Source organism: Ixodes scapularis, unplaced genomic scaffold, assembly GCF_016920785.2.
Source record: "Ixodes scapularis isolate PalLabHiFi unplaced genomic scaffold, ASM1692078v2 PGA_scaffold9__187_contigs__length_104089568, whole genome shotgun sequence".
Taxonomy (NCBI): domain Eukaryota; kingdom Metazoa; phylum Arthropoda; class Arachnida; order Ixodida; family Ixodidae; genus Ixodes; species Ixodes scapularis.
In genome coordinates, this window is record NW_024609884.1 from 10,063,151 (window position 1) to 10,088,118 (window position 24,968).

Here is a 24,968-nt window from a genome sequence, read left to right on the forward strand (position 1 = left end):
GCACGGGGAGCTCCACCTTTCCCTGATGATTTTCGCAATCTTCCCGTAGTCCGCGAGGGCTGTGCAGATCTCGCTGTCAGTCACGTAAGTTGGGAGCCAGTGAATTCGGATCACAACCTCCGTGACGTTCGGATCGATCACCAGGCACTTCTTTCCCTCGACGACCAGCTCCGTCTCAGCTACCAGCCTTTTTTTTATTATTTCTGCCGAATCGTTCGTGAACACCTACACCTGGTTGAACTGGAAAGCGCCCAGCCCATCCACGTGCGCCATGTCGACGGCTTTTCCCAACGCGTCCCCGAAATCCTGCGTCCGGTATGGCCTATCTCGCAGGTCCCGGTGAAGGAATACCGTCGTGGCCAACCTCTTCCCACTCGGCAGAGCGGGCAGGATCATCCGGTAGTCCGAGTTCACGGATGTCTGGCCAGCGGCCGCAGCGGAGGCTGCCGCTCCCTTCAGCATCGTGTCCCCCTGGAGTTTTGTCCCGTTTAGCTCGGAGAAAACACGGCCATTCCCTAAGCGGGACATACCGCACAGAATTGGCAATCCGCTTTATTATACTTTTTTTTTATGAACAAGCGTGAGTATGAGTCTCGAGTAGTGCCTGCTCCACAGTGGCCCGTCATTCCTAGTTCCAAACTTAATCGGAGTTAATTGTTGAAATTAAGAGCTTCGACTAAGTGGCGCAAGCCGCCCCCCCATCAAAAGGGTTCAGCCGTATCCATCCATCCGATACTACATAGAAGAAGTTACTGCGCATTACGTCATCGTTAGTGGATCCTTGCGCAGCCCCAAGCGGCAAACGCGCTGAAGCTCGGTGAGAGTACGGCGCAAAGCGGCAGGCGCAAGTGTCTCGGCGTCGCCGCGTGATAGCGTCGCACCTGTTGTGAGACGCAGAAATACGCGTTGGCGGCGACGCTACGCGTCTCGCCGTTCGTCGCAGAGACATCTTTGAGGTTCGTGCCCCTGAAAACAAAGTCAATTGAGCCACCGACTTCGCCGTGACGTGTCGCAGCTCTTACACGCAAACGTTACGTTCGAACGCGTAATAATTTGATTTTTCATAATTTAATATTCGGCTGTAGAGGTAACGAGGCAAAAGTCAAATTAAATTCGAGTTAAGGCCCATTCACACAAAAACGCTTGCTTACGTTTTTTTTTTTTTTTTTTTTTCTTTCGTCACGTTACGAATCGCCAGGACATCCGTGCCACGTATGCCAGTTGCAAGGCTACTCCTTGAATAGGTTGCCACTCTTCTTACGAAACACGGTCAGCCAGGTGACTCTCGACGTAAGCAGGCATAAGCTAAGCAAACGGTTCTAAGTGAACGGGCCCCTAGGAGTATACTCGGGCGCGTCTAAAGGTCTGAGATGACCAGTGCACAAATCCAATGCCCGAAAACTCGGAAAACATGATCTCACATAATTCAATTCCGACGCGGCCGTTTTGACGTTCACGTCTCCGACACTTATGCCACCCCACTCTGTATCCTACTTGTCGTTTCGACAGCATGAGAACACACACACACACATACACAATCATTGCGCGGGGACAGAATGACAGCGAAATAGCGGCGAAACGCGAGCTGGCACCCAGAGGGGCTCTTACGCGTAAAGGAAAGGGGAAGAAGAAAAAAAAAGGAACATCGTTTGACAAACTGTCCTCGTGGCATTGCTGAGAAAGGCGTGCACACACGATGACACCCCGGAATAAAATATGGCGAGTCAAGGCCAGTGGAAGGCATGCTTTATTCGAGTTTCTTTATATGGTGCATAGTTCTCGAACCTAGACCAACGCCAACAAACAATTCTGGTGCGCATAATGAAGTTTGCTTGAAAAGCAGTTCCTTGACACTCCCTGCAAAGGCCTCAGCGTCATAACGCAGGGAGTTTCTTTGCAGTCCGCAGCGATGCATCAGATGGCTCCGATGCCTTGCACGTGGGGCAGTTCGGCCGACATGAAAGTGGCAATCAGCTCCTTGGTGTCCGGGCTGTCGGCGATGAGCGTGCCGCTTCTCTCGAAGACTCCGCCGACCGGAACATCTCTGTGCGAGGGGGACAGCGGTCAAGGAATAAATTGGCGTTCTAAATCGAACGGTAGCTGGTGTTAAAAAGCAGCACTATAGGGAAAGTTGTTTCCGTATATGTAAAGCTTCGCAGGTCGATAGTGCACAAACAGCACCGCGTGACCTCGGCCTTCGCAACTATTTCCGTTAGGAGCCCTTCACATAGTTGTGATTGAGTGCGTTTGACTTCGTTGTGTCGAAACACGGCACTGAATTACCGGGGAATCCGTGCCTCGCATGAAACGTGGTTATAAATTCAAGGAGTAGCTTATCACGCCATATACAAAGCACTCTCAACGCAATCAAACGCAGTCATACGCACTCAAACGCTATATACTGTTTGAGAGGGTCTCTCCAAAAAGCTGGACTCCAAAGAGCGAATGTGCGGCGAGTTAAAGCCCCTTGGTGTCTTGGTGTCTGTGTGGCAAGTAGCGCCAAATGCGCCAAAGTACGGGGTTTCGTGCTTTCAGCAGACCCTGGGAGGCAAATGGCGGCGCAGCACTGAGATGATTGGCCTTTCGGAAGCGAATGGAGGCGAAGCACTCGCACGAGGAGCGTGTTTCGCGCGTTCGCGTAACAATGGTTGTCGGTACTTGGAACAAACGCGAAGTGTGAATTTTTGGTCAAAGGCCTTTTACGGCGAACAACCGACGAACTTCATCTGGCGGCAGGCTCGCTTTGCGCGCTGCGCAACAGTCGCTCTTATGGCGTAAGGCGCAGACCAAAGGCGGCCGGGCAAAATACGTCACTTATGCCCAGCATATTCGTTTCAATGGGAGCAGACTTTTCCTGTAGGCTTCTACTAGCTGTTTTATTCGCAGTAAATGTTTAAAATGCGTCAGCCGCCCTCTGAGGTATTTTTTCTTCTTCGATATTTGTATGGAGGTTGTCACGAAGTATTAACGTTAGGACGAGATTAATCAAGACAAATGACCTGTTCGAAAAATTAGAGAAGTGATGAATACATGCATGCGAGCTGGTGGAAATCTGACAACTTAAGCCGGAAGCTGCAAAGCAAGCCGGGAAGATAAAAAATAAAAAGTTTCTAGAAGGCTTTCTATGTTCGTATCGAACTGGTGCACATTAAGACGTCGTTTTTCCTCTAATAGTCCCAAGAAGGGCGGGATGGATATTTCCTATTTTTGGTTGTGCGCTTTTGTTAAAAGAGCCATGAAATGAGTTTTCTTACTTTCACTACACACGGTTTAGGACAAAAGCCCGATATTTATGATATAAAGAGACGGGATTTAGTTCTTTCTCTTCCGCGCTAGATGCTGCATGAAATCTCGAAGTTGAATCTCGAAGCATTTTAACCATTCCAACTCTCGGCCCAAAACAAGCGGTCATTTAAAATTTGGACCGAATATCATTTCATGGTTCATTTAAATTTGGAAATATGCAACTTTTACACATGGCTTCTCGTTTGCGATATTTGTTTAAGTCTGGCTTCACTACAAGAAATCGGTTTAAATGCCATAAAAAATATGTTTTTTTTTTGTTTATTTTTGTGCTTGTGAACAAAAGGGCGATTGTGTTTATAAAGTTGTCGGAAAATACCTTTTTTTTTTTTCTGGGCCTACAACTAAAAAAGTTATCTGGTGACAAATAAACCAACCTCACCAGCTAGCTCTTTTTTTTTTTTTTTTCCTACGCCATTACTGCCGCAAGTTGTCGAGGGAACTTTAGTCTTTCTGCACGTTCGGCAACCTCGCTGAAGCCCTGCGCGTGCAAAGCTCGAGACGGCACAAGCGGCAGCCGTGTATAGAGAGAGTTTGATCAATGGCAGGCGTGGGCAGAGTCAGAGCGTGCACCAGACGCAGAGAGTGGGTTTGGCATGCTCCCTTGACCAACCAGATTCCGAAAAAGAATCCCCTAGCGGTGGTAGTGAGAAGCAGTTTTAATCATAGCTATATGGTTTTAATAAGCGCGTAAGAGGTAAATCTAGTAACCCTTCATGGTTGGAGATAGTGTGCACGTGATGTTTCGATTACGATCATGCAGAAATATGTCATAAACGAATGTGCCACTCGAACTCTGTTTTGCCCGGACAGAGCGTGACCGCTCGGACGGCAGATTCCCGGCCCTCGGCGCCTGGCGTGCGGATTATGTCGATCGTTCCGCTAGTCGCGCTCTTCCACCATGATTGTGGATGATCGTGATTGAAACATCATGTGCACCATATTTTCAGTCATCGAGAGTTACTCCGGCGCGCTTATTAATTTTGTTTCTCGCGACTACCGCCAGGGTATTCTTTCTGGCTTCTGGTTGGCCACATTCGAATTTGTGAAGACGCCCTGGAACACGCCCAGCGCACTTTCGGCCAATGGCGCCTCCTCATTTGTCTCCTGTACTTCCAAAAGAATGGACAAACTGTCTCCATATGCGGCTCTGGCACAAGCCATCACGTGCACTGCCACCTGCCTCCTATGAACTAAAGTTGTGGAGGCCTCACGTACTCCTAGAACGCTTAGTGAGATCGGTCCATTGCTTCTCTCGAAGGTAAAATTGTTGTGCATTGGAGCACGGCTGTGGGACCTTTCAGTGTAGGGTGTTTCGGTGTTAACGGTTCGGTGTACGGACATTTCGGTGCACGGGGCGATAAAGTGGATTTTGGAATCGTTCTTCTTTTGTGATGCAAATTCATTCTACGCGTCATAAGACCCACCGAAAGCCAAATATAAAATCATGCGTGGCCCCCCATTTCTTTTTTTTGAGGGCGATGAAACATTGCGACACACCCTTTCCTGAGACATATCTCAGAAAATGGGCGTAGCGCGATGTTGGGTTTCTTTTTATTTAAAAAAAAAAAAAAAAGGGCCACGCATTTTATTCATTTCGTCTTTTCGTTTTGTTTTAGGCTTAGGACCCGTAGAATGAGACCCTGCCGTAAAACAAGACGATTTCAAAATTCATCTTAGCACCTGTTTACGCTCCATCGTGTCATGTGTGAAGCTGGGGCTACGTGTCCAGTGCGTAGTGAAAATTACTACATTTTACCCGCCGCGGATCTTTAAACAGGGTTTTAATTTGAGCATGAGGTATGCTCACTCGATGGGAATCTTCTCCAAGAGACGTGTTGACCCCGGGAGTTCCAGAATGAGCTCGCACTGCGTCAGGGGCGTCCTCAAGGGGTTTGGCATTTGAAGCTGGAAGTGGACTTCTCCTGGAGCTTGGCTGTTTGCCAGGATCTGTGGTCATTGAGAAAGTGCTGACACACAAACCCCGAAAGTTCCGCTTTCCGTCAACAACACTTCGCCGGTTTCAGGGGGTGCTTTTAGTTGGAACGTGTGGTACTACAGTGCAGTCCACTTATAACGATATTGAGAAAACCGCAAAATCCAATCGTTATAGCCGATTATCGTTATATCTGGATGAAATCAAATCTAAAAAAATAGCGATCAAATCTAAAAAATTTGATCGCTATAAGCGATATATCGTTATATCTGGTATCGTTATAAGTGGATTACACTGTAGTACGTTTTGCACGATGTGACTTAGTCGAGAACTCGTGCCGCAAAGTAATCCTCAGGGACGATGCGGTGTGGCCACTTCGGTACACACATTCAACTTTAACAGCAACGCAAAGCTTTCAGAGGCGAACCTAACGAATATGGGGTCTGAAACAATCACGCGACAAATGATAGTCGAAACGTTCTCTTCTACAATAGCTCGCGGAAAGGTAAAGAATAATTTATTAAGGCCACGGTCCCACTGAATCTGGCAATTTAGGCACTTTTTGGCAGGTCATTACTCATCTCCTTTTAAATCCTGCTTTGTGGGATTGATGTCATTCGAAAGGCAATGCAATCCTCTTTCATTTGATATTATGTGTGTATTGGTTTATACTGCACATGCGCATTTGTAGCGTTGCGAATATGATGGCCCGGACCCTCACTTGCTCCGCTAGTTCATGTTTTACGAACGATCCATTAAAGATAACACGGTTCCAATATAGCAGTTTTGTTAAGATGATGTCGGAGCAGAATGTAACGATACACTTTTTTGGTGTTTGCAGTACTTTGTTTTTTTCATCCCTCCAAATATGGCCCTAAAATTGACATATTTCAGCACAAATATGTTTTTAATGACATGCGCTAGGACAATGAAATTAGCTACAGATGTAGCGCTTATAATTGGTAATATGCAGAAAAAAATTTAATATTGTGTAAAATTTTTTTGTTTAGATATTTTATATCAAACGTAGCACTTTTTTGTGCTTCGAGTCATGGTACTTCAAATGCCACTTAGGAAATAATTAAACTATGATAAAATCTTTCATAACATTTAGAGCTACAATGGTTGCCCAAGAGGTGGACGATGGCTTTTTTTCATTTTCAAAGTCATAACGCTCCAGGAGCCCTTCAAACTTACCTGTTTTTGACGCATATCTTTTTTGGACATTAAACAGATTTATTGGCATCTAATAATATTTATTGTTTGGAATAGATACACATTCCGATGTACTAAATTTTCACAATGATCTTGCTTTGGTTTTTTAATATGTGTAGAGCTTGGCTAATTTTAAAAACAATTAAAACCTGTTTGGGTGTTTTGTTGCGCTACCTGGCGGATGGCAGACAAACTGCTGATTTCTAATGTTCAAAAAATTTCCGAGGGCGGCGTTGGCGTCTGTATCATCATCAATCTCCGTGTCTTTTTACCTTCACATTTAAAAAATATATTGCAAGATTTACTATCGATAAATGAATGGTTTAAGTACTGGGTCAGGTTCATAAATGTAAAACAAATCATTACACAAGCGTAGCGTGATATAATGTGTTCATTATTCGATATGATTGAAATCATTAAACAATAAAGACGAAGAGGAAAATAATAAAACCCGAGTTCACTTCATGCCTAGAGTCACTAAATGAGCTGTGCTAGAGCCACTAAATAAGCTGCGCTTAGAGTATCGGCACTCCGTTCCCGGACATTGTTGTGGGCGCCGCCATTTTGTATCGTATGCAGAACAGACGCAACGGCCGATCGTCATGATTCAAAAGTGCGACTTCCTCAGCATTAGATTCGGTGTTAGGAAGGTCATGTAATACTGCTTTGCTCTGTCGCGAACGGTTTAAACATTTGCGGAGGGCGGAAAAGCATTTCCTGTGATTTCAGATAAAGCTTCAGATAACTGGCAACCATGATTTTAAGCCACAATATGGCCAAGTGTCGTTACTCTGAAGCGTAGCTTATTTAGTGGCACTAAGCTGCGCCTAGAGTATCAGAACTCCGTTCCCCAACATTGTTTTGGGCGCCGCCAGTTTGGGTCTTGTGCAGAGCAAACGCAACTGCCGATCGTCATGATTCAAAAGTGCGACTTCCTCAGCATTAGATCCGGTGTCAGGAAGCTGATGCAATATTGCTTTGCTCTGTCGCGGACTGTTTAAACATTTGTGGAGGACGGAAAAGCGTTTTCTGTGATTTTAGATAAAGCTTCAGATAACTGGCAACCGTTATTTTAAGCCACAATATGGCCAAGTGTCGCTACTCTGAAGCGTAGCTAATTTAGAGGCACTAGTGGGAACTAGAGCCACTAAATAAGCTGCGCTTAGAGTATCGGCACTCCGTTCCCGGACATTGTTGTGGGCGCCGCCATTTTGTATCGTATGCAGAACAGACGCAACGGCCGATCGTCATGATTCAAAAGTGCGACTTCCTCAGCATTAGATTCGGTGTTAGGAAGGTCGTGTAATACTGCTTTGCTCTGTCGCGAACGGTTTAAACATTTGCGGAGGGCGGAAAAGCATTTCCTGTGATTTCAGATAAAGCTTCAGATAACTGGCAACCATGATTTTAAGCCACAATATGGCCAAGTGTCGTTACTCTGAAGCGTAGCTTATTTAGTGGCACTAGTGGGAACAATGAGGAAGAAGCAGGCGTCAAAAGGTAGTAGTTTGTGGAACCCACGGGGCTTACGTGATGGCGCCTTCATGTATTACACGCTCCTTGAACAAGGGCATGAATAGTGTCATTAAATAAGCTACGCTTGAGAGTGACGATACTTGGGCATATAGTGACTTAAAATCATGTTTGCCAGTTATCTGAAGCTTTATCTAAAATCACAGAAAACGCTTTTCCGTCCTCCACAAATGTTTAAACAGTCCGCGACAGAGCAAAGCAATATTGCATCAGCTTCCTGACACCGAATCTAATGCTGAGGAAGTCGCACTTTTGAATCATGACGATCGGCAGTTGCGTTTGCTCTGCACAAGACCCAAAATGGCGGCGTTCACAACACTGTCGGGGAAGAGAGTGCCGATACTCTAAACGCAGCTCATTTATTGGCTCTAGTTCCCGCGAAACTCCTTTTCCCTGACTGAAACTGAAAATAAATACGAACAATACACCATTATCATAGCTTATTTAGTTATAACCAACTACACATAATGAGAGGAGGAAGCGGCTGGGTAGGAGAAACGCGGATTTTTTGTGCGACCGTTTTAACCGTCTCAAAAGAGAGAACGCGCGAGCTTTCGCTGGTTTAAGAAGGCATCCAAAGAAAAAAGGCGGCACGCTGTGTTCTTTGTGTTTATGCGTCTAATTGCAAATTGTTGTGTGTATGTTTATACAGCCGGAAGTTAGTCCGCCTCATTGGGCGTCTGGTGTCTCAGCTGTAGATGAGCAATTTAGCCAGTGCCGTACAACCGCAAACCTGGGGTCTTTAACGTGCACTACGCAGTAGGGATACACGACCGCATGCCGGTACGATGCTCTTCCAGATCGAAACGGGCAGGGGCGGGGAGGGTTCTGAAGTGCTCCGAGCTGGTGTGCGCTAGATTATGCACTCGGCCACCGACACCCCCCCCCCCCCCCCCCCCCCCCTTGTGCGTCTAATTTATATACAGGTATAAGTATTTGAAGATCGACGATGGACATCGATCGTCTTGAGGTAATGTAACGTAATAACATTATATAAATAATAAGTTTGTTGAAGGACTGAACGACTCAATTTTTCAATTCTTGGATTGTAATATGGCGGTAGCCTATTGTACTTACTGTTGATGAAGAGCAATATGAGGTGACGAGGTAATGATTAAATGATGAGGCTCTATAAGGACGACGACATTAGTGGGTGTCGAACCACAACGTTCAGTGCCAGACTTGTTTCAAGTATCGTGTACCCAAAGACTTTCTTCACCCGTAACAGAATATGGTAGAATCAATGAGGATGCTGCTTTACAACTGTGCGTGGAACAGGAAAACTGCACTGTGCAGAAGTGCGGCTTATTGGTTAATATGAGGGACGGATTTCTAGCAGCATTACCTGATTGAGTACTTGGAACAAATGGCCTCGTTGACGTAAAGTGTCCCCGTTCCAAAAGATTCTTGAAGCATACTTAAACCGCAAAGGAGTATGAGGCGAAAAATAAGAAAAAGGAGCCTGGTGTGAAAGGTCCAAATCACCACCATAGCTTCTACTATCAAATACAAAGGCAGTTACACAATACACAATGAGAGTTTTGTGATTTAGTTATATTGACACTCAAGGGCATTGATATCCAAAATATTCAGAGGGATGACACCTTCTGGTCAATCAACATAGAGCCTTTTCTACTCAAGTTTTACATGGAAGGCCCGACTTCCGCTGAAATTTCTCACGTAGACGAGTTGTTCGAATAAACTGCCATTACTCCCTATCTGGGAATCTCTCGATCTTCGTTCGTAGGATCATCAGATCGAGGGGTGTGGCTCTTCGTCCGCCGAATATTGCTTCGGTGGGTGTTTTTACTGTGTAATATGAGACCGTCGCGTGCTGCTGGAACAAGAACCTGGTGATTCTTCACTGAACTGCTTCTTCAATAAGCTTCAAAAGGGCTTTTTTTCGTTTCGCACACCATCTGTTCTGCTTGCCCGTTAGTTGCAGGATGGTATGGTGCACTAATGTAATGCCTGGTGCCGTTTTCTTTTTTTCTTCAAAAACTTGTTTATTTTATTTGAAGCAAGGTTTGGGACGTTATCAGAGAAAAGTATTTTCGGTAGGGCAAAAGTAGGTAAAAGAGACCGTAGAACGTCAATGACGTCAATGGCGAAAGCCCGTTACACCCGCCGAACCGCATCTCCCTATATCAGAGAACAATTTATACCCAGCCTGACATTCTCGCATACATCCGTTTGCTGGGCCACGCTACTTGAGCTAGCTGAGCACAACTGGCAGCGGCGCGAGCAAGGCCACGAGGGGAACGTGATGGTGCTCGAGCCATCCCACTGTGAACCAAGTTTTCGGCCACCCCACGGGTGCGTGTCGCCATCTATTAGTTGAACTAACGCCTTGTTCAAGATGGCTGCCGTGGGACCGCAGCCTTAAAGATAATAATAAAGGCTCACGGGCAGTCGCGTGTGGTTTCGGGGAGCAGGAGGATTGAAACACAGCCGAAAACCCCGATCTCTCTCGGGGACATGTTACTTCACACACCGTGCTTGTACATTAATTTCGATTCTTTTTTTTTGTCGGTTTTCAATTAAAAATTACACTATTCAGTAGTGAAAAATGAATCGCGTGTGATTTCTTAACGCCAGCCAATTGCATCCGACAAAAAAAAATCGTTTTGACAAATGTTTTTGAAGATGTATGTGACTATAGTAGTGAGTATTGTAACAGACATATATGTCAAGGAGACTACAGGCACAAATATCTGTCATATATCTATAATAGTGACTCTAGTAACATATATGTGACGGTATCGTCACAGTTATCGACAGGGCGCAGTAATCGCCGATCACATCAGTGTCGCTGGGCAACTTATGAGATCTCAGAATCGCTTCAAAAGAACTCTAAGGAAGCAGATGTAAAGCGACGAACTCTTTCATAATTCGACGATCTTTTGAATTATATGACTTGACTGTCGGCAATAATAAAACCGATGGAAGTGAACTCTGTACTGTACACGTATTCTCTTCGATCGGCATATGAAGGGCAAAATTGAGTGTTCGCTAATGACCATCGTGTATACTGACGGCGGTCATAGCTTTTCTGTAACGAGCAACAGCAATCGTACGTCACACATTATACGTTTATTAAAATGTCACCGTTGTTCCTTTGGCGGTTATCCCGAGTTGGGCGGATAAAAACTGCGCTTCAGACTACTCACGTTGACACTGAGAGCGGGCATCTTGATGAAGAGGACACCCCTTGCCACGACGATGTCTTGCGGTAGACTGGCGCCAGCCTGGACCTCTATCATACCTTCCACGTGCAACTTGCCGATGTACATCTCGGGCGGGATGACCAACTCGAAGGATTCCGCTGCGGAAAGATGCATCAGAGAGGGATCGGCGCTATTAAGAGGCTTGGTCTCCCTGCGGACTTCGTTGCACGCTAAATTCGATTTGTACTTTGAAGGATACACGTGTGTATGCTTATCTGCAAGTTGAACGTTCCGAAGACCCGAGACTGCGAGGAAACGCAGAAACTAGACAAAAAATTACAGGAGGACACTTAAGCTTCGCCTTTAAGAGTGGAGCGCGATACCGAAACATATAAATCCCCGCTAGTTCCCAAGCCGTGCAAGCATATATGCGTGGCCCAATCAGTAGCTTCTATGACTCGCCGTCGTGGGTTTGAATTCCGCTTCCGCCTAAAATTCTTAATTTTTTCTTTTTTTAAGTCAAATGAATTACTTTATAGAGTTAAATAATTTGAGACACGGGACCACCTTCCCTTCGCATTACCCATGCCACGTTTTAATCACTTCCCTTCCCCGCATGACGTCACGTTTCACGTGAGCGTCGTCCGTTGTTTGAAATACCTGCGCGAGTTCATGTGCTGTGACGTCATGAGCCTATCAAACAATCCTGGATTTTCCCGTGATCCTCCATTCGGTCACATAAGGCTGCAAGCGGCATATTCTACAGCGAGGGCGAAATGGATTGAACGCACTTTAAACTGATCGCATAAATCGGTTTCTTAACTTATCGCGCTGGGATTTACTACAGAGGTGCCTGAAGTTGGTGGAAGATTTCGTTGGAAATTGTGGAAAGATTGGCTCACCTGAGTAAATCAAGAAATAAACTGTGCTTTCCCGTGTACACTAAGAAACTATTATGTGTTACTGCGGCGCTTATTTGGACCAAATGAAGTGAAGAATAGGTAAGCCAATTCTATTTTCTTCCCATTTCACAACTTTTTAAATCGCAGTAAACGCCAGAATAGACCACAACCATCTTTTTTATGATTTTGAGATAAAGGCCTTAGCGGTAATTTTTCCAATGACTAAACCAGTTTTTATTTTCTTTCTTTTAAATCCGAAGGTTTCATGTATACATACTCTCAAATAATGAATGCACCAGCTTCGAGCACATCTGTAGTATATCCAAGTGTGATAAGTTAAGAAACTGATTTATACGGTCAGTTTAAAATGCGTTCAATCCATTTCGCCCGCGCTGTAGTTCTCCGATTGCCGAAGTGACATTTGTTCCAATGACATTTTATTTTCTCCATGATAACGGCCTTGGAATTTCTTGATTAAGATAACAGCGAGTTGGAGTGAGTGAGTTGGAGGAACTTAGAGTGAGTGAGTTGGAATGAATGAGTTGTAGTGAGTGAGTTGCAGTGAGTTGGACTGGGTAGAGTGGGAGTGAGAGTGAGAGGAAGTGAGAGGGAGTGAGAGTGGGCAGGGAGTGGGAGTGAGAGTGAGAGTGGGAGTGGGGAGTCAGAGTGAGAGTGAGAGTGGGCGTGAGAGTGAGAGAGAGTGTGAGAGAGTGATAGAGAGATTGGTTTAGCCGGTGGTAGGTAAACGCACGAAAGGACGAGCGCCATGACGAAGCACTTTTGGCGCCTCCTCATTGACTTCTTCAGATGGTAGTGTTGCCTGCGATCGTACTTCAAGTGAAACAGAGTACATATCTGTCCACGTTTGATAAAGGCTCTATGGTCGCGAACCTAGGACGTTTCGACACAATCCCGCCTTCCAGGGGCTCTAATCTGGATACTTAACGAAAAAGCCGGCGATGAGCAATTATAAAACAGGCTTCTATTTCGGGTTAGTCGTCTCGTGATATAAGTATGTCCCGGAATCGCTCCTATCTCAAAAAAGTATAGTGTGGCGTAAATATAACGCAATTTTTTTTTTTTTTTTTTTTAGGGGAGGGGGATTTATTGTTTACCGTCCTATCCAGACACTTCACGACCTTAAACACTTTCTTTTTTTTTTGAAGGGGGGGGGTGGGTTCTTTGAGTTGACTTAACTGTCGACGAGATCCCCGTTCTGACCTGAGCCGGGCGCCACGGTCACCGATGTAGTCTTGCTGCCCACGACGACCGGACTCCAGCTGTTGTACATGACCGAACTTGCAGTCAGAGTGATGTTGGCCTGGTGGGGTTGCACGTCGTTGTTCGTAGCCGTACAGACGATCACCACAGGCTCGCCGACTTCCACGGCGGTGTTGTGCTTCAGTGCTATCTCGATCGGCTGCTCCGTCAGTTGACGTCCAGTCGCTTGAGGAGAAAGTAAGAAAACGGTGGGAGTTTCATTGAACACTTCCGGCATGCAACTCTTTTTGGAATGGGAAAGTGTATTTTGTGTGTGTGTGTGACAACGTTTCTTTTCGACGTTGTGTAGGAACTGGACCTAACCTGAACGTCAGCCCGGGCTGGAGTGCAGGTTGCGGATATGAGGGAACGCCTAATAACGACAGTTCGCCTTTTCTCGTTATTTTTTTTTCTAGTAAGGCGATTGGAAAGACTAATGTAACAATGGAGAATGAATATTTAATGAGCTGATCTTGTATCTAAAACTCGAGCAAAAAAAGTAGGCGGAGGCAGAGCGACTGGTCCTGGGCGCCCAGTCACGGTTTCTTTTATACAGGGTATGCTGCGGAGTAATCCACAGTGGTCCAAATGGATATGCTGATGTCTAGAGATTCCCACCAGTTAAGCAGAGGGCGCACCATTAGCCTGAATGTCGAGGGAATGTATATTTCTTGGATAATGACGATGACGGTTCTAAGATCAACTCGACACGTTCAAATATTTTTTTTTCCTATTCATGACTATCGTTGAATGGAGCATGGGACTTGTATAACTAGTTACGAATTCGTCGTTTTTACTTCTTTATTGACGGTGTCACTGTTTTTGTATTATTGCATTTTGTTTCAGTTGTAATTTCGGTTGCTTGTTACTATTGTGTAATCTTTTGTAACCGCATAGTGCTTTTCGCTTTCTAATTTTTACCAATGTGATGTTCTGCCTGTCGTGCCCCAGCCCAGTTCGGGCGAAGGAGTGTTACTAAAAAGTACATAAAAAAATTAATACAAAAATTGGCAGCTACCTTTACCTCCCAAGTCTTATAATTGCATGAAATGCATTATAGGCCTTTGAACTTTCAATTTTCCTGCCAATTTTGACGGGAAAATTGCATTTCCGTGCATTTCCCGCTACATTTAATGCGGAAATTGATTTCACGTGACCTAGACAAAAAATTCAGTTTCCCCAATAAATGTAGCGGGAAATTTCGTGTAATTTCACGCGACGTCATAGAACTTACAAATCAATTCAGTTTCCCCGCTAATTTTGGCGGGGAAAATAAATGTCACATGATCTATACACCAATTCAGTTTCCCGCTAAATTTGGCGGGAAAATTGATGTCACGTGACTTATTTACCAATTCAGCTTCCCGCTAAATTGGGCGAGAAAATTTCATGAGTAAATAAATAAATCCGTAAAAGGTATCAGAGCTGCCCTGTTAGTTTGTCTTCGGTGTACGCCATGAATGACTTCAAACTTCACGTTCGCATTGCCGGAGAATGTTTTTTTTTTGTTGTTTTTTAGTCCATGTGAAGTGAGCTTTGTTGATAAGATCGAGGGAGTATACCTTGCGTTTGCTTGTAGTTGGCGGTGATGTCTTCGGGGTTCCCGCTGCCCGGCGTGTCGTTAATTTCTTCGGTTACCAGCAGACGTCCGGAACTGGAACAGAAAATAAATGTTTATTCCGCGTTTGCTTTTCTTTTCTTTTTTTTTTTCGTTTTTAATATGTGGGTTTGCGCTCTGACTGTGTCTTTCTTTCTGTCCGTTGTCTTGTTGCGCTTTTTGACCATAATGAATCACCAACTCGCCCAATTCTCCACCCTCGTCAGCTTCAAACTTCGTCCATTAATTGTGTTTAATTCATTTTCTGCTTTGTATCGCAGCTGCGTGCAACGCTAACAAAAGCAAAAGCGTGAGAGGATTGGTCCGCAAAGTGCTGCTTTACCACAAGCACTTGCTCTAAGGATGCACTGTCAAAAGTCATGCGCTCGTGCCCGTGCCTTGTACGACGCTGCGCGGAGAAATCCTTTCGACCTTCCCATATTATCGTTTTGTGCACAACTTGTGTGCTGCGCGTTTTAAGTTTGTGCGGACATTTTCCGCGAAGTATGAGGAAAGCACCGGATATACTCGAACAAAATTGAACACCGCAGGGAGCGGTGGTGTTTCTGCTTTGTTACGATGGGCGAGTGGAATTAATTAATCGACTGGGGGCTATCGATTAATGCGTCATTTTTGACACCGCCGCTGTTCTTGCCCGTATACCTAATTGCCCGGCTATGTAAATGAGCTTGTGTTGAAGGCCTCGTAGGTCGGGACAAATGACTGCGTTACAGCCAGCCGGCCACGGCCAGGTGGCACGGCAACGGTTCGTGGTTATACTCTCTTGTTGTAACTTGACAAAGGGTGAACGCTACGTCCTTCATTGCGTTCCGACGGCTTCGATATGCGCTACGTATACGCTCACATATTGGAGCATGACGCAGCCAAAAGCCTTCTTCGCAGTCAAAGCGCACTCCGGCGATACGTAGTCAAGTGCCTCACTCCGTTGTTCCCGTTGGCCCACAGGGGCTTTCCGCCGTACTAGGATGTTATACGCCTACGACTTCCTGGCCCACCCAGCATTTTTTGCTTCAGACCCTAGGCTAAGCGACTCCGCCAAAGGAATCGCTCTCGTTTGAACAATGCAGCCGCCAGTTCCAGGCATACCCACTGTTTCTGGCTTCAGACGTTGGATAGCGCCAAACCAAACGGCATTGCAGATAGCCTTTACTCGCTATAGGATCAGGTTTCATACTTTACTTATCAACTTATTTTCGGTGTTAACTAAAATAAAATACGTAGGTATCTAGTTCTGTTGCCGCTTTAGCCTGCACGATGCTCAGCGGAAAATCTTATTTATAGCGAATCCCAGTATATCTCGAATATTTGTTCAGAACAGAATAATTCCAATAAGCGTTTAAAGTGCCGCTATCCCACATACTCTGTTACGTTCCTCATTATTTTATGTAGAATATTTGCAGAAGGCGAAATGTGCAAAAACGGACTTGACAGATTATTAAACATGCTAATCTTAGAAATGTTACATCACACCCCGACGTGATTTTTTTTCTACTTGGGCTTATTACATTTTTACTCCGGTTACTAGGTCACAACTTGTTCATTATAGTATATCTACTTACTGCACTGTATTATATCACTCAGTTGATACAACGTTCGATCTGCGCCATCGAATGAATTGGTGCTTTATTTTCATGTGTCGTCAACCTAAACAACTAGGCTTCTATAGCCTCCGAAAAAGTATTGCAGTATTAATTGTGTGGTACTATAAATATCCGAACCAACATGTGAGTCATAATGCCGGCATGCGCGCCAGAAGTCGGAGACTGGAGTCTCCTTTGACGGGCATATGTCGGGTTGGGTGCGAGTTCGCGTTGAAGGAGGCGGTGCCGCTCACTTGTTGTGCACTACTTTGACGAGCCTCACGCCTTCCGGTTGGCTGGGATCCTGACTGTACATCTCCCACGACGCTTTGACGGCTGCACGGGTGTACACGCCGTCGTACGGGACGTCCAGTCGGTCCAAAAGCACGCAGGTGGTCGGGAAAGGACCCACCTCGTAAAACCCCGACTCTGGAAGCACGATGGTGAAACACGAAATTATTTTTTGTTCTTGTTATTTGCTCCAATAATTTTACAAAATGTGCCTTGTACGTACGCGAGCAACTCAAGCAATTTCTGGTTCCCGGTACAAGTCAACAAATAACGCGGCCTATATTTAGACAAAGAAGGTTATCAGAGAGGGATTCAAATGTAACCCCTTTCGAGTAAAATTCGGATGCACCTATATTTTCTTTTTATGTGCCATTTGATGATGGCGCTATCCTCACGGTACCCAGCCGGCAACTAAACACCAAGTGTGCAAGGAAAGATTAAAATAAAAACGAAATGCTGTACGTAACTTTATCGCGAAAGAAAACATGACTATTCGTTCATATACCACGCACATAATACACCCAGTCGAACACGGATACACAATCGTAGTTCAATAGCTGATTTTCATGGTTCGCGGAAAACTATTTAAGTACAGCGCAGATACTTACGGAGCCCTCGTTGGTTTCATCGCCACTCTGCCAATGAATACCTGCTTCTAGCCTTAGTTGATCTCGGTACTACTATGGCCTCTTTTTTGTTTATGATATATTTTTACAAAAAAAAAATATTTTCAGTATGAATAGTACAGTTTGGGTCGCTAAATATTCGGTGGAGTTGGGTTATTTGGACTCACCGACACTTTGAGCCTGGGGTGTCCCGTCGACAATCTGCCACCCGCTGAAGTTACCAAGAAGATCCGTCCGATTCAACCAGCATTCTGTCCACACGTGATAGTTCCTGAAGAAAAAAAAGCACTCGCGGAGTTCAGATCACTCGATGTTTGCGAAGCGTCGTTCCTCTTGGCTCGCTAAAATTGAACTTGGTATACGTCGCAGCTCACCAGACAGAGCCTATCATATGGTAGACTTGTCCCTGGTCGTTGAAGAAAAACTTGACGTTGTCGTGGTTAGGATCCTTGTGTGCGGACGAGTAGTTGGTGATGGCGCGAGCCGGCACCCCGAGAGCTCGAAGCACTGGAGGTGGGCGCCCGGAAGCAGAAAAACCAAAATAACGCACCGTCGGTATTTTATAAAACGACCTGAAATGTTTTGCTCACGAAACTCACAAAAAAATAGGTTGAACTCGACTGATGAATGAAGAATTCCCGATGTGGGATTTCGAGCGCTTTCGGAGCGCTCTTTTGTTTGGCGTGCAAGCGGGCGCTCGCATGTACCGAATAAAAAGCGCTCGCATGGAGCTGTCTTAGATCGTTCCAAAACCACCAAGAAAATTCCCCATGAGGTTTAAACATGCAGAAATCGGTGGTTATCAGAAGATATAAAAAAAAAAAAAAAGAAATCTCGAGGGCATTGAGAAAGCAGCCAAGGGACCGCTACGAGATAGGCCCACACGTTTCGCTTACTATACCGCTCTGAGTCTTTACAGGAGAATTCGTACTATTACCTTTATAATTTGCGGTTTTTGCACGTGGTAAGAAATGATATTGTTTTGTTTGTAATTAGTTGAAAGTTTCTTTCCTTTTTTTTTTTTATACGTAAGTAAAGAAAGAGACATGTTGGCCGCGCACTATGAGCCAGAAACTCTCGAAGCATCTGCATTGAAATTACCGCGAAACACTTCTTCTTAGCAACCTCGTTGCTGTGCGGGTTTCTCGTCCCTTCGTGTTGAGGCCTGTTCGCACATATCACCACAGCGCTACCTCGGCGCTATTAGTTAGCGGTGGAAACATCGCCAACCTCGCTAATGCAGCGTTGACTTCGCACCATAGTACTGAGACAGCACTGCATAAATACTAAAATAGTCAAGGTTTCCCGAACTCCCATGCGTGTCATAGTGACTGGACGGCTCCATGGCCATTGAGCCACGGGAAGATCGAGCGGTCTGTAGAGAGAGCCAGTCTGGTTCAAACGACAGGCGTCCTTTGCACTCACGGGCGGTCAGCAGGCCGGCGAAGACAAAACACTGTCCATACTTGACACCGTTCCCGCCGGACTCCATGTATCTGTGGAGGAGAGTCGGAGACGAAGACCAGGCGAAGGGGTGGATGCCGTCGATGAAGGGCTCCTTCCAGAGGCCGATCACCAGTCCATTTTCATCGTTGGTGTTCACCTGTGACGAAGAAACAAGACGCTTACATAGTCGTAAGTGCCTACGCTTTCTTTATCCGGTTCCCGTCATTTTTCGTGCAACGAACGAGCGATGAAGCATGCAGCTGTCACTTTAAAATGACTACGTGTGATTTCGTTGTATTATTAGGCTGAACAGGCTACATAAACCAGGTTGTATATAAAACGAGTAATTCTAGATGTGTCGTTTGTTTGTCTGTAAAAAAAAAATGAACTGCACTCAAAGTTCCGTTTATCGTAAATTCTACCGCTACGATGTGAAAAGTCAAACGATAGCTGTGGGACGTTCCTTCAACTACAACGATCGCAAGCTGTACTCTCCGTTTTCGGCGTGGCGCGCGCGCAGCCGATTCGTTAAAAATTATGTAGATACATATTAAAGATCGTGCCGGAATGTTTGTTCTCACTGTGCCCAAAATGTCGTTTTTCTTCATCTTCACGATTAATCTGTATCCTTAAGGTAGTCTTTTACAGCCTCAACGCTTATCGTCACTGACAAGTGTAGAGAGGCGAGAGGGCCAATGCACGGCGGAAGGTTACGAGCATCTGCTGAAGGCCGGATATCGGGAGAAAAAAAAACGCGCTTTTCTCATTCTGTCAATGACTATAGAGTTGCACTGACTTCTGTGATTTGAGCTGCAGTTTTGTCTGATTTCAGGCAATTTGTGTTAGGCGGCACGCCTGAGAAAACTACACAGTGTCCTCCCCAAAAATATACCGATTTTTTTTTTGTGCTATTTTTGTTTTTCGCTAAAAAGAAAAAAAAAAGTAAGCAATGGCCGAACGCTCATTCCCCGCCCAAATGTACCGCTAGCGCTCCGAACCAGATGCCAAAGTTTCAGAACTAACCGTTATCTTATTCAAAAGTTATCCGGGATTTTCTGAAAATTTCAATGTGAAAATGACGTTGGAGTTGCAGTTGAATGGCGCAAGTTAGCGGAAGCAGGCGAAAAGAGGCTCCATTTTCACATTGAAATTAAAAAAAAAAGAAAAATCACTGGATAACTTTTGAACGAGAAACAGTTCGTTCTGAAACTTTGGCAGCGGGTTCGAACCGTTAGCGCTACATTTGAATGGAAAATGAGCGTTGGGAAATGCGTAGTTTGACTTGCAATAATAATTAAAAAAAAGTTAAGGCTCTAATCTATGCTGTGAAGGTGGTAGGACAGCGAAGCTGCAGTATCACCTGCAACGAATGCCCACTGCACTATCAACCCTTTTATGTCAAACGCCACCAGGTGGTGCTGCAGTCTTTGACGTCCGAGAGAACTTCCGGTTTATAAAAAAATAAAATTAACAAAGGTCACCTTATCCTCGCTGCTTGAAATGTAGATGAAACGTTTAACCGCCGTTTCTCCAAGTGAACGCCAAAAGAAAAAGGGAGTGCGCGATGTGCTAAAATCTTTTGAGTATTCTTGTTAACCAACTTGCCTCCTCCAAGATGTAATATTGTACAGCCGTAGACCCTCGTTAAATCTCGAACTTTTTTTTCCGTGTAGCGTTTATGCTTTCTAGCACTCGTGACACAAGCAAGCTCAACAGGCTTGCAAAGACGGTGGGACCGGAAGTCGCTTGGGACGCAAGCGGCAGTTCGTGTTCGTAAACGGTAAAAGGGTCTATACCAAGTGATTGACAAAAACAATTGACCCTACCAAAACTTTTTGATATATGAAAGACTTCGTACCCTGCCGTTGCCGCGGCAGCTTATGCAACCGCAATCTTTACCGAGAAACGCATGCGGGGAGCGCTACGTGCATATCATCTATCAAGTGGTTGTGACACTCATTTTGTGGTTTTCTTATGGAACCAATGGAAACAAGTGTCAAAACCCCATAATAAGAGATAGGCCGCGCGCGAACGGTGGTAAGGCGCTCACCTGGGTTTTCTGTCGACTACTGTTCTATCCACGGAGACGAAAAAAACGCGACCAATGAGTCATATACAGCCTCGCTGTAAAATGTAATTTGTTTTTGTTGGACACCTTGTGCATGTTTCACATATATTCGAAATTGAATTCTAAGCTGGAAGTTTTTTTGTTTTTTTTTTTTGGTTTTTGTTTTGTGGCGTCTCTCTAATGCCCGGTGTGGCCGCGCTCTTATGACGTCCCCGTCCAGCCGCCACCGGGACACGGTTCCTGGAACGCGTCTCCGACCGCTGTCTCTATATTTCCGCCGGACGACGTCACGCGTGTGTCATGCTATTGCTTGCCGCCATCTTGGCGGTGGAACGGCAGCGGAGGTGGCAACGGCAGACGGCCGTCCTGCTGTAGGTCGCTCTCCAGTTCTTGAGAGCCCGAGGAACCCACGAGTTGGGCCGGACGCCGCGGCGACAGCGACACTCTCGTTCGTTCCTTGGTCTTAAGTTGCCGGAACAAGTCACCGGCAGAATCGCGACACGCACAGCCGCACGTCAACTGCCTCACTTAATGTCTCGTCCTTCAAACATCAAATATATCGTTTCCTCTTTTTTTTTTTTTTTTTTTTAGATCCGGGGCCCTATGTGGCATCATTCTATAGGTTGGGCGCGCTGCGAGATCTCGCGCAGCGAGACTGCTTGCTTATCTGTGCCGACAGTGTTTGCCAAGCTTGAGGCGGCGATGCTTACCGCAGCGCTCATGGCCCGCACAACGGCAATGGGATCCGACCTCTGGGCAGGCGTCATTTGTTTGATTTTCATGAGGAACTCGATGACTGGCAGGGTCACCTTGTCGAACTGGAATGAAGAGTCCGGGTAAGACTGGTTCGGGTCACTCGCGGTTGAAGAACGTCTTGTTATCTTTCGGCAGCCAATCAGACTGCGGCATTTGATGGTAACAACGTCGAGGAACCAATCACGAAGAGCGCGATTGATTTCCTCCAGGGGATCCACTGGCTAAATTGCTCATGTACAGCTGAAAGACGAGTCTCCAGTTGAGGCAGAACTAAGTTCAGGCTGTATAACCATACACACACTCCAATTTTGTATTTCTCCGGAGGATCTCGATTACGAGCTTTCTCAATGATACGAGAATGTGGGAGTTGCAACCGGCCCAAATGGCTATTAAAGCGTGGAATGCTTTTTAACGACTACCCAATCCCAAAATGTTGTCCGAGCATTCGTCCGTCCGTATATTTCCCGCTAAATTTAGCGGGAAAATTCACATCTTGTAACCTAGTCACCAATCCACTTTTCCCGCTACATTTTCCGGGGCAAATCGACGTCACGTGACCTGACGTTACGCGACCTATATAACCATTCAGTTTCCCCGCTAAATTTAGCGGGAAAATATACCCCACGTGACACGCCGATTCCCCCACCGATTCCCTATAATGCCTTTGATGCATTATAGGACTTTGAAGGTAAAGCTCGCTGCCAACTTTCTTTAGTCGACAATATCTTAAAATACGGCTGAAAGGCACTCTAGAAGTATATTTTCAAGCAATAAACCATGATAAAGTTTGAAAAACGTTCCGGAAATACTAATACTGTAACAGCAGGGCATCTAAACTCGCCAAACACAAAGTTCGGGTCCTAGTTGACGGAGTGCACCGATTGGCCTCTCACGACGATGACTTTGCGCTTTTTTCGCCGACGTTTAATCGGCGCGCTCCGCAAACTTTCGGCTCCAACTTTGTGTTTGACGAGTTTAGGGCCCCAGGTTGATTATGAGCATATCAAGGCAGTGTGAGAATAAGGGTCACTTACATATTGAGGCCAGATTAAAACTGCTTTGTTTCTTTTCATAATCATTCTAGATAGAGCACGTTTAGAAGCGAGAAATTCCCGAATGAAAACGAATAGACACTGTCCTGTGAAATGTTTGCACCTGACCGTAGTACCACGTCTTCGTGAGGATCATATCCTCAACTCCATGAAAGATGACGGCTTTGTCCTGCATGGTGTAGAAGTTCCGCGCCACATCGTCCGGTATGTACACCGGGTCCTCTGCAAATAAACGCAAGAGTGCAAATCCCTCGCAGTCTCTTCGTTCCTCGGCTTTCTTATATTGTTACCCAAAATGCGAGCCTCTCAGTATTCGACTGTCTGGTCAAACGGGTCGATTTGTCAGAAACACGCGGTTGCTCCGAAGACGCGCGAATATCGTCATCATTGACGTTCGGAAAAGGTAATAATAGGAAGTTTTAGTAGACCGTGTTTCCCCCTCCACTAGCCCTCCGCTACGAAGAAACCGCCCCTGCGCCTGCGCGCTGATGGCCTTAGCTGTAGAGTTCCGGGTAGCGGAGGGGCTTAGCGGAGGGGGAAACACGGTCTACTAAAGCTCGCTAATGATCATGCGACACGCGCGCGGTGCCGCGTATACGCAGTTTTTCGATCATGTGTTTGAAAAAGTTTCGATCACGAGGCATTGCAAACAGAAGACGCAGTGCTGTCGACGACTTAAGTCTGATTAACATTGTGCGATTTTACTCGCGAAGTTCGCGGCTGTGACGTTGAGCGTCGCCGTTTTCATCGCGCTTATTTTGCCCCAAAAGCGACGTCGCAACTACGAAGTAGCAAGTAAAATCGCAAACGTGTGAATCAAGCATAACTCAGCGAGAGTTCCTACTTTTCATTGATGCCAGAAAGGGGTACAAGGGTCCGGCTTCCTCGAAACACATCCCGTCTGCCAAGTGATTCTTTTTTTCTGCAAGCACGCCCGCTCAACGCTAGCCTAATAATAAGACGTAGAAACCATGGAGACGTCACTTTTTTTTTTTTTTTTTTGGGGGCTTGTTATGTGCTTATTGCTCCGTGCAAGCCGGCCCCGACATAACGAGCGGATTGGCTCGCTATGTAAGCACAAAGACGTGGACGGAAAAAAGGGGGGGGGGGGGGGGGGGGGGGCAGCGTCTCGTGCTTTTTGTTACCTGGGCTCCAGGGATTGAAGATGATGTAGATGGGAATCCGGACCGTAAAGACGACTTCACCCCCTACTGCCACCGTCATTCCCCAGCGGCCCACGGGAGCGCTGACCGGCACTTGCACGTCCAGCATCAGCATGCCCATGCTTTCGGACTGCAGCGAAATGCTCCATTGACCCGAAAGCATGCCTGTGCCGGCGGCAGCGGGTACGGCCAGCCGAGCCATCGAACCATCCTCTTCGTTGGGTTCATTGCCTGTAGTTGAGTTGGCGGCAGAATAAATAAATGCATTGGACGCCCTCGCTATATTCCGAACACTATATTCGCACGGGTACAATTAAGACGGTACTAGCTGGAACTTATCACAACACCGAGCATGTTTGTCTAGACTTACTTATTGATATATATTTTATTTACGCTGTATTAATGCCTGTATTTTTCAGAAAGAAAACAGTATTTTAGAATCTCGAGTTGAGACGCGTTTTGCGTGCTCATTTTTCTGAAGTCTGAGTACCTCCAGAACGGGGCGCGGGTTCGGAGGTAATTTGGTCGCCTCTTATGAAATGATCGCCTCACCGAGGGACATAATAAGCTGGCATTGACCCATGGACTGCCTGGCAGCTCGGTCGACGTGCAGCCCCACTTTGAAGATGCTGGCCCGCCTCAGGACGAGCGCGGAAAACTGGCCCTGCATGGTCTTGTAGAGCTGGGTGTTGTTGAGGGCGGCGTTCTCCTCGAAGTACAGGTCCACTTGACGCACCACGCCTGGCCCTTGGGCTTGAGTCAATCGAGCCATGAGCCGGAAAAGGACATTGTTGATCAGTCAGACGAATGTTGGTCATGGTGATCGGAATTGCGGGGCGTGTCAACTTTCCTCCGTGCCGAAAGCTCGTGCGGGACTCTCGCCTCGAAGTATGAATATTTAACGCGTCGGTGTTCCGAAGGACACGTAGAAAAAATCCCGGTACTGCACTGCTCACGCAATGAAACATTGTCTCGTATTATGTTTTCTACCGTGCGTGCTCATTAACGCTCACGCTTTAGGTGTTTCACAGTTAACGTATTATATTTGACCT

General features: G+C 46.0%; 1 protein-coding gene across 1 annotated transcript; it reads right to left on the bottom strand.

Annotated features, from left to right (window-relative positions):
• Nucleotides 1–1,871: 1,871 nt before the first annotated feature.
• Nucleotides 1,872–24,688, bottom strand: LOC8030676 (hemocyte protein-glutamine gamma-glutamyltransferase-like). The gene is made up of 13 exons (XM_029988955.4): nt 24,469–24,688; nt 23,899–24,147; nt 22,857–22,975; nt 21,656–21,763; nt 18,857–19,034; nt 17,806–17,938; nt 17,599–17,702; nt 16,769–16,943; nt 14,879–14,970; nt 13,278–13,502; nt 11,158–11,312; nt 5,114–5,253; nt 1,872–2,044 (listed from the first exon to the last, which is right to left on the bottom strand). Exons 1-13 carry the CDS (start codon nt 24,686–24,688, stop codon nt 1,915–1,917), a joined length of 2,028 nt encoding a protein of 675 aa, XP_029844815.3. The 3' UTR covers nt 1,872–1,914.
• Nucleotides 24,689–24,968: the final 280 nt, after the last annotated feature.

What these genes read in the sequence shown, in the direction of transcription:
- LOC8030676 (XM_029988955.4), bottom strand. Translation starts at nt 24,688, where the DNA reads ATGGCTCGATTGACTCAAGCCCAAGGGCCAGGCGTGGTGCGTCAAGTG. An exon ending in AGACGTGGTACTACGGTCAG is followed by an intron (nt 21,764 to 22,856) that starts GTGCAAACATTT and finishes TCTTCATTCCAG; the next exon opens with TTCGACAAGGTGACCCTGCC. An exon ending in TTGGAGAAGATTCCCATCGA is followed by an intron (nt 2,045 to 5,113) that starts GTGAGCATACCT and finishes CCCCTCGCACAG; the next exon opens with AGATGTTCCGGTCGGCGGAG.